The sequence below is a fragment of the Chiloscyllium plagiosum genome, chromosome 20, assembly GCF_004010195.1.
Source record: "Chiloscyllium plagiosum isolate BGI_BamShark_2017 chromosome 20, ASM401019v2, whole genome shotgun sequence".
Classification (NCBI taxonomy): domain Eukaryota; kingdom Metazoa; phylum Chordata; class Chondrichthyes; order Orectolobiformes; family Hemiscylliidae; genus Chiloscyllium; species Chiloscyllium plagiosum.
The window spans coordinates 1355442-1367569 of NC_057729.1; the positions used below are offsets into that span (position 1 = coordinate 1355442).

General features: G+C 42.2%; 1 protein-coding gene across 1 annotated transcript in view; it reads left to right on the forward strand.

The window, feature by feature from the left end:
* LOC122559938 (synaptonemal complex protein 2-like) overlaps positions 1 to 12128 on the forward strand; it is a 263416-nt gene that overhangs the window by 187741 nt on the left and 63547 nt on the right. Inside the window, exon 16 of the mRNA XM_043710047.1 lies at positions 7654 to 7802. Within this exon, the coding sequence (XP_043565982.1) occupies positions 7654 to 7802 (149 nt within the window). The remainder of the gene's footprint in view (positions 1 to 7653; positions 7803 to 12128) is intronic.

Sequence of the window (12128 nt, forward strand, 5' to 3'; positions counted from 1 at the left end):
CTTTGTGCAGCTCAATTAGATCCCCCACCTCAGCCTCCTCTGTTCCAAGGAGAATAAACCTTACCTATCCAGTCTCTCCTTATAACTGAGATGTTCCATCCCAGGCAACACCTCTCCAACACTCCTTATACTCCTGAAGAGCAGCCCTGTTTTTCATGCACTGTGCCTAACATACATTTCCTTCATTTACTTTTTCAAAACCTGGGTATTTTTGACATCCAGCATTTCCTAGATTTGGTGTCCTTCCCCTACATTCTTTGAGGAACTTGCTGGTCCTGAATTTTCACTATGTTCCTATTAAAAAACTCCCAGTTTCCAAACGTAGGGTGATCCACAAGTAACGGCTCCCAGTGTACATTTGCTAGATCCTGTGTACTGATACTGAAATTGGACTTCACCCAATTTAAACGCTTACTTTCTGCACTGTCCTTATCCCTTTCCATAATGACTTTGAAATTTACAGAGTTATGGTCACTGTCCACAAAACATACTGCACTGACACTTCAACCACTTTGCTAGCTTTATTTCCTGTTATTAGGTGTGCACTACCCCATTTCTCATAGGAGTATCTCTGAGATGCATTTCTTAAAATTCTGTCGTCTAATCCTTTCATACTAAGGTAATCCCAGTAAATGTTAGCAAATTTGAAGTCGTCTGAAACTATTACCTCTTCCTGTCTCAGCTTCCTGTGATTTGCTTATACATCTGCTCCCCTACTTCCTCTGATTATTGGAAGGTCTGTAGTATAATGTCAACAAAATAATTGCCCTTGCTTTTGTTTGTGAGCTCTACCTGGATGGCTTTCTAGAACATCCTCCCTCATCTTTCCTTACTGCAATGATGGTTTCCTTTAACAATAATGTAATGCTTCCACCTCTATTACAATCCTCCCCATCACACCAGAAACTTCTGTCCCCCTTTCTTTCAACCATTGTCTCAGTAATATACAGTAATAGGGCGGCACGGTGGCACAGTGGTTAGCACTGCTGCATCACAGCGCCAGAGACCCGGGTTCAATTCCCGACTCAGACGACTGACTGTGTGGAGTTTGCACATTCTCCCCGTGTCTACGTGGGTTTCCTCCGGGTGCTCCGGTTTCCTCCCACACTCCAAAGATGTGCAGGTCAGGTGAATCGGCCATGCTAAATTGCCCGTAGTGTTAGATAAAGGGGTAAATGTAGGGTAATGGGTGGGTTGCGCTTCGGCGGGTCGGTGTGGACTTGTTGGGCCGAAGGGCCTGTTTCCACACTGTAAGTAATCTAAGTAATCTAATCTAATCTCTTTAGCCAAACATTCATCTGTGATATCTTCCTGTTCCTATACTCAGGAGTACATGCTAATGTAAGTAATCAGGATATTATTACCTTAATAGTTATCTTCTCATCTACTACCTCGCTGTCTCAATTCCTGTTACAGCATCTCATTTTCTTTTTGCCCATGTTGTTGGTACTGCCATGTACCATGACTGCTGGCTGTTCACCCCCCCCCCCCCCCCCCACACACACTACCTTCAGAAAGCCCTGCAACCACTCTGAAACATCCCTGACCCTGGCACCAGGGATGAAAATGTGTTGCTGGAAAAGCGCAGCAGGTCAGGCAGCATCCAAGGAATAGGAGAATCGACGTTTCAGGCATAAGCCCTTCTTCAGGAATCCATAGGCAGGTGTTGAGGAAGGAGATGTGGCTGTGGTAGCGAGTCTGTTTGAGAACGTGGCTGAAGAGCTTCTGTGCAGAGGAGATGACCTGGGGTGTGCAGTGAGAGAGGGACTCACTGAAATTCTTGTAGAGGGAGGAAGAGAGCTTCTTCAAGGAAGGCATCCTTGTAAGAGGATTCGCAGTAGGTTAAAATCTTCGAGGAGAAAGTGAGGACTGCAGATGCTGGAGATCAGAGCTGAAAATGTATTGCTGGAAAAGCACAGCAGGTCAGGCAGCATCCAAGGAACAGGAGAATCGACGTTTCGGGCATAAGCCCTTCTTCAGGAATCAGGGACGCAACATACCAATTGAGAGTCTGTTTGTGGCCACAGCACCACCTGAGAGTTCCCCTTACAAACAAGTTCCCGTTCACTGAAGTGTGTCTCCCTGTCTTTTTACTTCCCTGCTATGTAGCAGAACCATGGTTCACAGACTTGGCTGTTGATGCTTTCCCAGAAGATGTTATTGTCCCAACATGATATATCTGTTTGTGATCGGGGTGGCCACAGTGGACTTCTGCACTACCTCCTGCACTACTTGCTGGTCTTCCTGCTGGTCATCGATTGCTTTTCTGTTTATGTAGTCATTGGTTGTGGTGTAAGCACTACGCTAAACATGCTATCCATGACGTTCTCAGCCTCATGGATGAGTTCAGCTGCAGCTCAAGGTGCTCCATGCAGTCGGTCAGGAGCTGCAGATGATAACACTTACTGTAGGGTGGCACAGTGGCTCAGTGGTTTGCACTGCTGCCTCACGGTGCCAGGGACTCAGGTTTGATTCCAATGTTGAGTGATTGTTGGTATGGAGTTTGCACATTCTCCCTGTGTCTGTGTTGGTTTTCTCCGGGTGCTCCAGTCTCTTCCCACAGACCAGAGATATGCAGGCTAAGTGTATTGGCCATGCTAAATTGCTCATAGTGTTCAGGGATGTGTAGGCAAGGTGCATTAGTCAGAGGAAATGTAAATTAATAGAGGTAGGGAAATGGGTCTGGGTGGCATACTCTTTGGAGCGTCGGTGTGGACTTGTGCCAAATGGCCTGTTTCCACACTGTAGGGATTCTGTGATTCTATATGTGATCACCACATATTGCAGGAGCAGCATTCCACAGGGATGAATTATCTTGACGTTGTGATTGTTACCAATTACAACCAATAAAGTAGGAAGAAAGTGATGAAATATATGCAATACAAGCCAAATCAGATTGTTCTCTCTTGCTCACTTGCCCCTCCCCCAATTAAACTTGCTATGCTTCACATTTTGAACACTGACATCATTACAGGAGATCTTCCTCTGGATTCAGCGAAATTTGGTGTTTGCTGGTTGTCACAGACATAGTGATCTGAAGAGCCTGTATCTATACTGTGCTGTGTGAATCTTTGACTAACAAAGCAAACATATTGAACTCTATGAAGTACAGAGGATCAGAGGCAACATGGTATATGTGTTCATAGATCTTTGAAGACAACAGGACAGGAAAATAAGATGGTTAAGAAGGCATTTGGGCTGTTTGCCTTCATTAGTGAAGGCATTGAATGCAAGAGCAAGGAAATTGTGATGTAGCTGTATATAATTTTAGTTAGGCCACAGCTAGAATGCCATGTGCTGTTTTGGTCACACACCAGGGAGAGATGTAATTGCACTGGAGAGGGTGCCAAAAAGATTTACCAGGATGTTAAGGGAAGTGATGTCCTAGTGACCTAACAATTAATACATTATTAATCTAGAAACTCAGCTAATACTCTGGGAACCTGGGTTTACATCTGTCACAACGGATGGTGGAATTTGAATATAACAAAAAATCTGGAATTAAAGAATCTACTTATGACCATAACATGATTGCCAATTGTCATATTAAAAAAAATCTGCTTCACTAATGCTCTTCAGGGAAAGAAATCTTCCATCCAGACCTGTTCTGGCCTACATGTGATTCCAGAGCCGATCAGTTCGAGGGAACCTGGGAAAGGCTATAAATCCTGGCCAGCCAGTTACGCCGATGTCCTACAAGTGAATTAAAATAAAAAAAGATTATGAAGAAAGACTAAATTGGCTGGGGTTGTTTTCCTTAAAGAGAAGGCTGAGGGAGGATCTGATTGTGGTGTACCAAGTTCTGAGGGGCATAGACAAGGTAGATAGGATGAAACATTTCCCCTTAATAGTGGAGTCAATAGCTATGGAGTACAGCTTTAAGAGAAGGAGCAAATGGCAGACATGGATTTGAGGAAATACTTTTTTATCCAGAGTTTATGGGTATCTGGAACTCAATGCTTGACAGGAGGAGTAGAAGTCGGGGCCCTGAAGACATTTAAGAAATATTCAGATGAGCACTGGAAAGCTTACAAGGCTGCGGGCCAATGGCTGAGAAACAGGGTTAGAATTGATGTATGTTTGATGATTGGCATTGACATGATTGGCTAAAGGACCTTCTTCCATGCTTTAAAACTCAAATCTGTGATGAGTAAGGTTCAAACGACAAGTCTAAAGGCTTTGTGTCTTAATGTTCAGAGCATTTCTGATCAGGTAGATGAATTAGCAGCACAGGTAGATAATTTGATTGTGATATAGTTGGGATCACAGAGACATGGCTGCAGGGTCACTAAGGATTTGATCTGAATATCCAGGTTTATTTTTTTATTTGGGGTATAGGCAAAAAGGCAAAGAAAGAAGACTAGTTTTGTTAATTATGGAGTAAGAATCAAGTTATGGTTCTTTGGAATTTTGCCTCAGAAAATTATCATAGAGTCTCCATAGTGTGGAAACAGACTATTCAGCACAACAAGTCCACATCAACCCTCTGAAGAGGATCCCACCCAGACCATTCTCCTACCCTATCTCTGTAACCCTGTATTTCTCAAGGCTAATGCGGCTAACCTACACATCCTGAACACTATGGGCAATTTAACATGCACATAACATACATCTAACTTGCACATCTTTGGACCGAGAGAGAAAACCAGAGTACTTAGTGGAAACCCATGGAGATATGGGGAGAACGTGCAAATCCTACACAGACAGTCACCCAAGGTTAGAATTGAACCCAGCTCCCTAGTCCTTTGACCCATCAGCGCTAACCCCTGGGCCACCATGCTGCCCTTGTTATGATGTTGTATCTATATGAGTGGTGATAGGAGACAACATGGGACTGTCAATTATTTTTTATTTATTTATGGGATGAAAGCATCACTGGTTAGCATTTATTGCCCATCCCAGAGGGTAGTTAAGAGTCAACTGCATTGCTGTGAGTCTGGAGTCACACGTAAGGCAGACCAGGTAAGGATGTTAGTTTCCCTCCCTAAAGGACATCAGTGAAACACATGGGTTTTTACAATTGACAATGGATTCATGGTCATCATTAGACTCTCAAATTCCTGATTTTTATTGAATTCAAATTCTGCCATCTGCTGTGGCAGGACTCGGCAGCATTTTCAAACCTGTATCCCGACAACATAAACTGGGTCTCTGGATTAACAGTCCAGCAATAATACCATTAGGCCATTCACTCCCGTTTGTGCCCCCAAATAGTCGTGTAAGCGAAGGCATTAAACAAGAAATCAGAGGGGCATGTAATAAGGATGCAACTGTAATCATGGGAGACATTAATCTACATATAGATTGAACAAATCAAACACGCAATGACATTGTGAGGAGGATGATCTGGAGTGTGAGAGGATCTAGGGGAATGAGAAATGTAACCAGAGAGCGAATAAAAGCAAAGAATTACAGATGAGTTAGCCTAATATCAGTACTGGGGAGAGATGCTAGAATCTATTATGAAGGCCATTTGGAAACCATAAACTGATTTGGACATCTCCAATGTGAATTTTGAATCATGCTTGACTTATCTACTGGTGTTTTTTAAGGATGTAACTAATAAAATATTTAAGCATGAACCAGTGTACATGCTATATCTGGATTTTCTGAAGGCTGTTATAAGATACCTCAGAAGTGTTATTGGGCAAAATTAAAGCACTTGGGGTTGGGGGAAATAAAATGGCATTGTTGTCTTCACACTTTGAACACTTGATACCAGAAGCTTGACACCATGAAGAACAATGCAACCCACTTGATTGGCACCACATCTGTTAACATTCACTCCATCCACCATTGACGCTCAGTTGCATTGCAGAAATTTGCCAAAAGTCCTGGGACAGTGCCTTCCAAACCCACAGTTCATACCATCTAGAAGGACATGGGCAGCAAATACTTGCGAACACCTCTAATTGCAAGTTCCCCTCCAAGCAACTCACCATCCTGATTTGGAAATAGATCGGTGTTCCTTCACTGGTACTGGAATGAAATACTAGAATTCCATCCCTAGGGACACTGTGTGTCTGCCTACAGCACATGGACTGCAGTGGTTCAAGAAGGCAGCTCACCCCGACCTTCTCAAGGGGAACTAGAGACAGGCAATAATTGCTGGCCCAACCAGTGATGTCCATATCCCATAAGTCAATAAAGAAAGTAAATAATCAACTGATGCAGATTGTTCAAGTGATCTAAGGAGAGATCTACCTCAATTACCAAGTTGAAACAAAACTCTGCAGTATGCAGAAAAGTTATCTTTATTCTGTTAGTATCTCATTATCTGCATTCCAGTCTGCTTTCATACACAACAAACATGTCTCTCCTCTGTAATAGGTTAATGTGTTATGGTCACCTTCAGCCAGCAAGGGAGTAAACAATTTGTCTTGCCGTGGATGTTTCTTTCTCTTCTTTTGTCAGTGTTTGTCTCCTGTTTGGACAGGTACCTACAGAGATTCTGCTCACACTAGCCTCCAAGTTCTTTTTAGAGCTGAAAATGTGTTGCTGGTTCCAGCAACAGATTTTCAGCTCTGATCTCCAGCATCTGCAGTCTTCACTTTCTCCTCCAAGTTCTTTTTAGCATGGAAGCATCATTTATCCCTTATAATTTAAAATCTAAATTTACCTCTAATAGCATGGATTGAGAATTGGTTGACACATAGGAAATAGAGTGTGGGAATAAATTTGTCTTTTTCTGGTAGGCAGATAGTGACTAGTGAGTATTGCAAGGATTAATGCTTGGGCCCCAACTATTCTGATATAGATAAGTGATCTGGAATGCAACATTTTCAAGTTTGCTGACAACATAAACTGGGTGGTGTTGTGAGTTGTAAGGAGAATGCAAGGAGGCTTCAAGGTAGTTTAGTCAAATCATTCCTGAAGAAGGGCTTATGCCCGAAACGTCGATTCTCCTGTTCCCTGGATGCTGCCTGACCTGCTGCGCTTTTCCAGCAACACATTTCCAGCTAGTCAAATTGAGTGACTGGGCAAACCAATGGCAGATGGAGTGCAGTTTGGCTAAATGTGAAGTTATACACGGAATATGAAAAAGAGAAAGATTACTTGAATACAGTTTGTTTTTCTATAATGTGATGGTTGCATTCTTGTGCAACCCTGCATTATAGAAAAATCACGCTTTATAAACAGTGCTTAAGTTTTGGCAATGTAATCACGTGACAGCCAACACACATTTTAAAAATTCGAGCTTGAGCAACAGTGTCCCCAATACATAAATTGAATTATGAGTTACAGCAAATTCATGTTAACGAAATGCAAGTTATAGCGGAACAGCCCCTTTAGTGATATATTATGTAATGTTGATGTACAAAGGGTTCTGGCTGTTCTTGTACACCAGTCAGTGAAAATGGACAGGAAAGTGTAGTAAACAATTTGAATAGTTCATGGTATACTGGCCTGAATTGCAAGGGGATTTAAATTCAGAAGCAGAGATTAGCTGTCTGACTGCATTTGACAAGTTCTGTCCTGTCGATGAAAATCATGCCTATGAATCCGTTATTTCCTGAGGCAGCCGATAGAAGCTAATAATTCTCTTAACTCCTTTTCAACTCAGATCAAAATGTGGACCCCGTCTCTGTTTCTCAAGTTTTTCTTCTTATGAATTGCTTGAATTATATTCATTTAAATTTCTGTCCTAAACAGTAAAAGATGAGAAGAGATTGCTAGCTGTGGACATGAATACTCTCTTCAGAATTGGGAATATTGAAGGAAACCAGATACAGATATTCTTTGATTTGACTCTGGACATCTTCAATACTGTTCAAAAAGTTTATGGTTCGACAAAATTCAAGGTATGTTCCACTGCTATTGACAATTAATAATTTTACAAAGAAGACTTATTTAAACTCTTTGAGCTCCTTGACATTTATAAGGGTTTGTTTTGGATACATGGGGTTGGACTTTCAGATTTGAAGACTTCGTGGACCTCTCAAAATAACAGATGAGGGCCAGATTCAGAAATCTTGAGGCTTTTTCTGACAAATATCATTTTTGCAACATGGGATGACTCACAAACGAGGGAAGTCTAAACTAAGCAGGGTCATCTGAACTTAGTGTTGAGGTCAAACAGACCTCATTTTCAATGTAGAAACAACCCCCAGTGTGAAAGTCACAGTTTTTTAGTGTAGCTATATATTTCTGCTTGTGATGGGCAGGTGATTTTTGTACAAATGTCAACTGTGAAGTTATTTCAAATTTCAGCATTTTAAACATTAGGAAAGTAGGCTACCTGTATTGGTGAGGGTTGAAAAATATGAAAAATATCTATTCCAGAAGTTAGAATAGCTGCATGTTGACATCTCCTTATGCGTTATCATTACGGACTGAATTTGATATTTTTTGGCCAAGGTAGACTTGTGCCTAGATTTTTGGAGTGTTTCTGTTTGCAAAACCTAGTGAGACTTCTCACCTTGTCTTATCACCCTCAACTCCTGACCTAACTGCCATGTTGTTATTGTACCCTTCTTGTGTGATTCTAGACCCATCTAACTGCACTGTTCCAGCAATACTGCCAATGCTGAGGTATTGTAACTTTTACTGTAATTGATAGAAACTTTAAAAGATCGTAATAAGGAATACGTTAGCTAGGGATAGTCAACACGGTTTTATGAAGGGTAGGTCGTGCCTCACAAACCTTATTGAGTTCTTTGAGAAGGTGACCAAACAGGTGGATGAGGGTAAAGCGGTTGATAAGGTTCCCCATGTTAGGCCATTGCAGATAATATGGAGGCATGAGATTGAGGGTGATTTCGTGGTTTGGATCAGAAATTAGCTAGCTGAAAGAATACAGAGGGTGGTGGTTCAAGGGAAATGTTCATCCTGGAGTTCAGTTACTAGTGGTGTACTGCAAGGACCTGTTTTGGGTCTATCCCTGTTTGTCATTTTCATAAATGACCTGGATGAGGGCGTAGAAGGATGGCGTAGTAAATTTGCAGATGACACTAAGGTCAGTAGAGTTGTGGACAGTGCCAAAGGATATTGCAGGTTACAGAGGGATATGGATAAGCTGCAGAGCTCGGCTGAGAAGTGGCAAATGGAGTTTAATGTGGACAAATGTGAGGAGATTCGCTTTGGAAGGCGTAACAGGAATGCAGAGTACTGGACTAATGGTAAGATTCTTGGCAGTGTAAATGAGCAGAGAGATCTTGGTCTCCATGTATATAGACCCCTGAAAGTTGCCACTCAGGTTGATAAGGTTGTTAAGAAGGCACATGGTGTGTTAGCTTTTATTGGGAGAGGGATTGAGTTTTGGAGCTATGGGGTCATGTTGCAGCTGTACAAAACTCTGGTGCGGCTGCACTTGGAGTATTGCGTACAGTTCTGGTCACCATATTATAGGAAGGATGTGGAAGCTTTGGAGAGGGTTCAGAGGTGATTTACTAGGATGTTGCCTGGTATGGAGGGAAGGTCGTATGAGGAAAGACTGAGGGACTTGAGGCTGTTTCCTTCAGAAAGAAGAAGGTTGAGAAATGACTTAATAGAGACATATAAGATAATGTTCGAGGAGAAAGTGAGTCTGCAGATGCTGGAGATCAAAGTTGAAATATGAGGAAAGACTGAGGGACTTGAGGCTGTTTCCTTCAGAAAGAAGAAGGTTGAGAAATGACTTAATAGAGACATATAAGATAATCGCAGGATTAGATAGGTTGGACAGTGAGAGCCTTTTTCCTTGGATGGTGATGGCTAGCACGAGGGGACATAGCTTTAAATTGATGTGTGATAGATATAGGACAGATGTCAGAGGTAGTTTCTTTACTCAGAGAGTAGTAGGGATTTGGAATGCCCTGCCTGCAACAGTAGTAGACTCGCCAACTTTAAGGGCATTTAAATCGTCATTGGATAAACATATGGATGAAAATGGAAAAATGTAGGATAGATAGGCTTCAAATTGATTGCACAGGTCGGTGTAACATCGAGGGCCGTAGGGCCGTACTGTGCTATAATGTTTTATGTTCTATCATTAACAAATCTGGAGCAGTATCAGCCTAGAGATCTGAAGGAGGGTAACTGGACATGAAACATTGACTTTACTTTCTGTTCACTGCTGCTGCTAGACCTAGCTTTCTCCAGCTATTTTTATTTTCGTAAATCCAAAGCTACCCTGCACCATTCCTGACATTGGGCAAAGTTGAAAAGGGAAATTTGGCAATCTGCTTTGCAACATGGTCCAAGAGGTCTGCTGGATGTAATGATGCACAGGCAGAACATGGTTTGCTGGAGACAATTTCCAAGGTTGCATATGATACCAAACTTGGAAGAATTGTATACGGAGTTGCATCGGCAGGACCGGTGGAAGAGCAGTAAATAAGGCATGCATTGCAGATGGCTTTAATGACAGGGGCAGAAAGTACAAAGAGGAAAGAGATGGTTGAACTTGTACAAAGTAGGTTGTTAGACCTCAGCTGGAGTATAGTGTGCAGTCGTTGGTGCACATTATAGGAAATATGTCAATGCATTGGGGACAGTACAGAAAGAATTTATTTAAATGGTTTCAAATATGAGAAACTTCATCTACGAGGGTAGATTGAGGAAGTTGAGGTTGTTCTCTCTGGAGAGAAGAGGGCTGAGAGGAGATTTAGTTGAGGTTTTAAAACCATCAACAGGACAGAGTAGATAGCATAAAGCTGTTTCCACTTGGAAAAGAAGCAACAATGAGAGGGCATGGATTTAAAGTGATGTGAAAACTAAGAAGGAGTGATGTGGGAATAACTTTTGTCATACAGCGAGGACTTCAAGTATAGAATGCACTGCGTGGAAGTGTGGTGGAGGCAGATTCAATTAAAGCTTTCCATCCGCCTTCCTTTTCTATCTTTTCTGAACACTTCGTTCCCAAGAATATTTAACACCCCGTCTTGCTTGAGCTTGTCTGTTATCATCACAACACCATACATGCTGATAACTCCCTGGTCTTATTAAGTATACTGTGTACATTCACGTACATCACTGATTTATACTCAGTTTTATTTTCCCTTACAGCAACTTCATTGAAATATAGGATCAGACTCATAGAGGACAGAAGAGTCCCTTTGGTCCATCAAGTCTGTACTGTCAAAAAGTACATTACTTTCTACAGTCGGCTCACTTTTCCATGCTAGGCCCATTGCCTTAACTGTTATGAAAACTCAAAGAACAGAAAATTACAGCACAGGAACAGGCTCTTCAGCCCTCCAAGCCTGCGCTGATCCAGAACCTCTATCTGAACCTGTTGCCTATTTTCTAAAGATCTGTATTCCTCTGTCTAGATACATCTTAAATGACGCTATTGTGCCTACCTCTACCACCTTTGCTGGTAACGTGTTCCAGGCACTCACCATCCTCTGCATAAAGAACTTTTCACGCATATTTCCTTAAAACTTCTCCCCTCTCACCTTGAACTCGTGACCCCTAGTAATCGAGTCCCCCACTTTGGGAAAAAGCTTCTTGCTATCCACCCTGTCTATACCTCTGTTTAGCTTGTCCTATGATTGTTGTGTTATCCCAGTTGAATTTGTGGTCCTTGTCACCTGTGTGTATGGCTACTAGGGACAGCCGACTGTGCCGTTTGGTGGCGAGTTGGTGTTCGTGGATGCGCATTGCTAGTTGTCTGCTTGTTTTTCCTATATAGTGTTTTGTGTAGCCATTGCACAAAATCTTGTAAATTATGTTCGTCATGCACATGATGGGTAGAGGGTCTTTTGTTCTGGTGAGTTGTCAGTTTATGGGCTGCCATGAATCCAAGTGGTCAGAGAAGTTTGGTTGTTAGTTCAGAGACATTTTTTTACATCAAGATGCAGAGGTGCCAGTGTTGGACTGGGGTGGACAAAGTTAAAAATCACACAACACCAGGTTACAGACCAACAGGTTTATTTGGAAGAATGGAGGAGCCTCGATTATCTGAATAAGATGGGCGGGCACTATTTTGTTCAGATAATTGATTATTTGGTTAATTGATTCAATGCGTCTCCTCTGGGGCTTGGAGTTTTCTGTTTTTGCCTTTTTCCTCGCTCTGCCTGTCTTGCTCCCTCTCTGTCTCAGGGGTTGTTTCTGAGCAGACACACACTTGTGTATAAGAGACCTGCAGCATTGCTGAAGCCCCCCCCCCCCACCACCTCATTAGTTCAATGAGATTCACACAACAA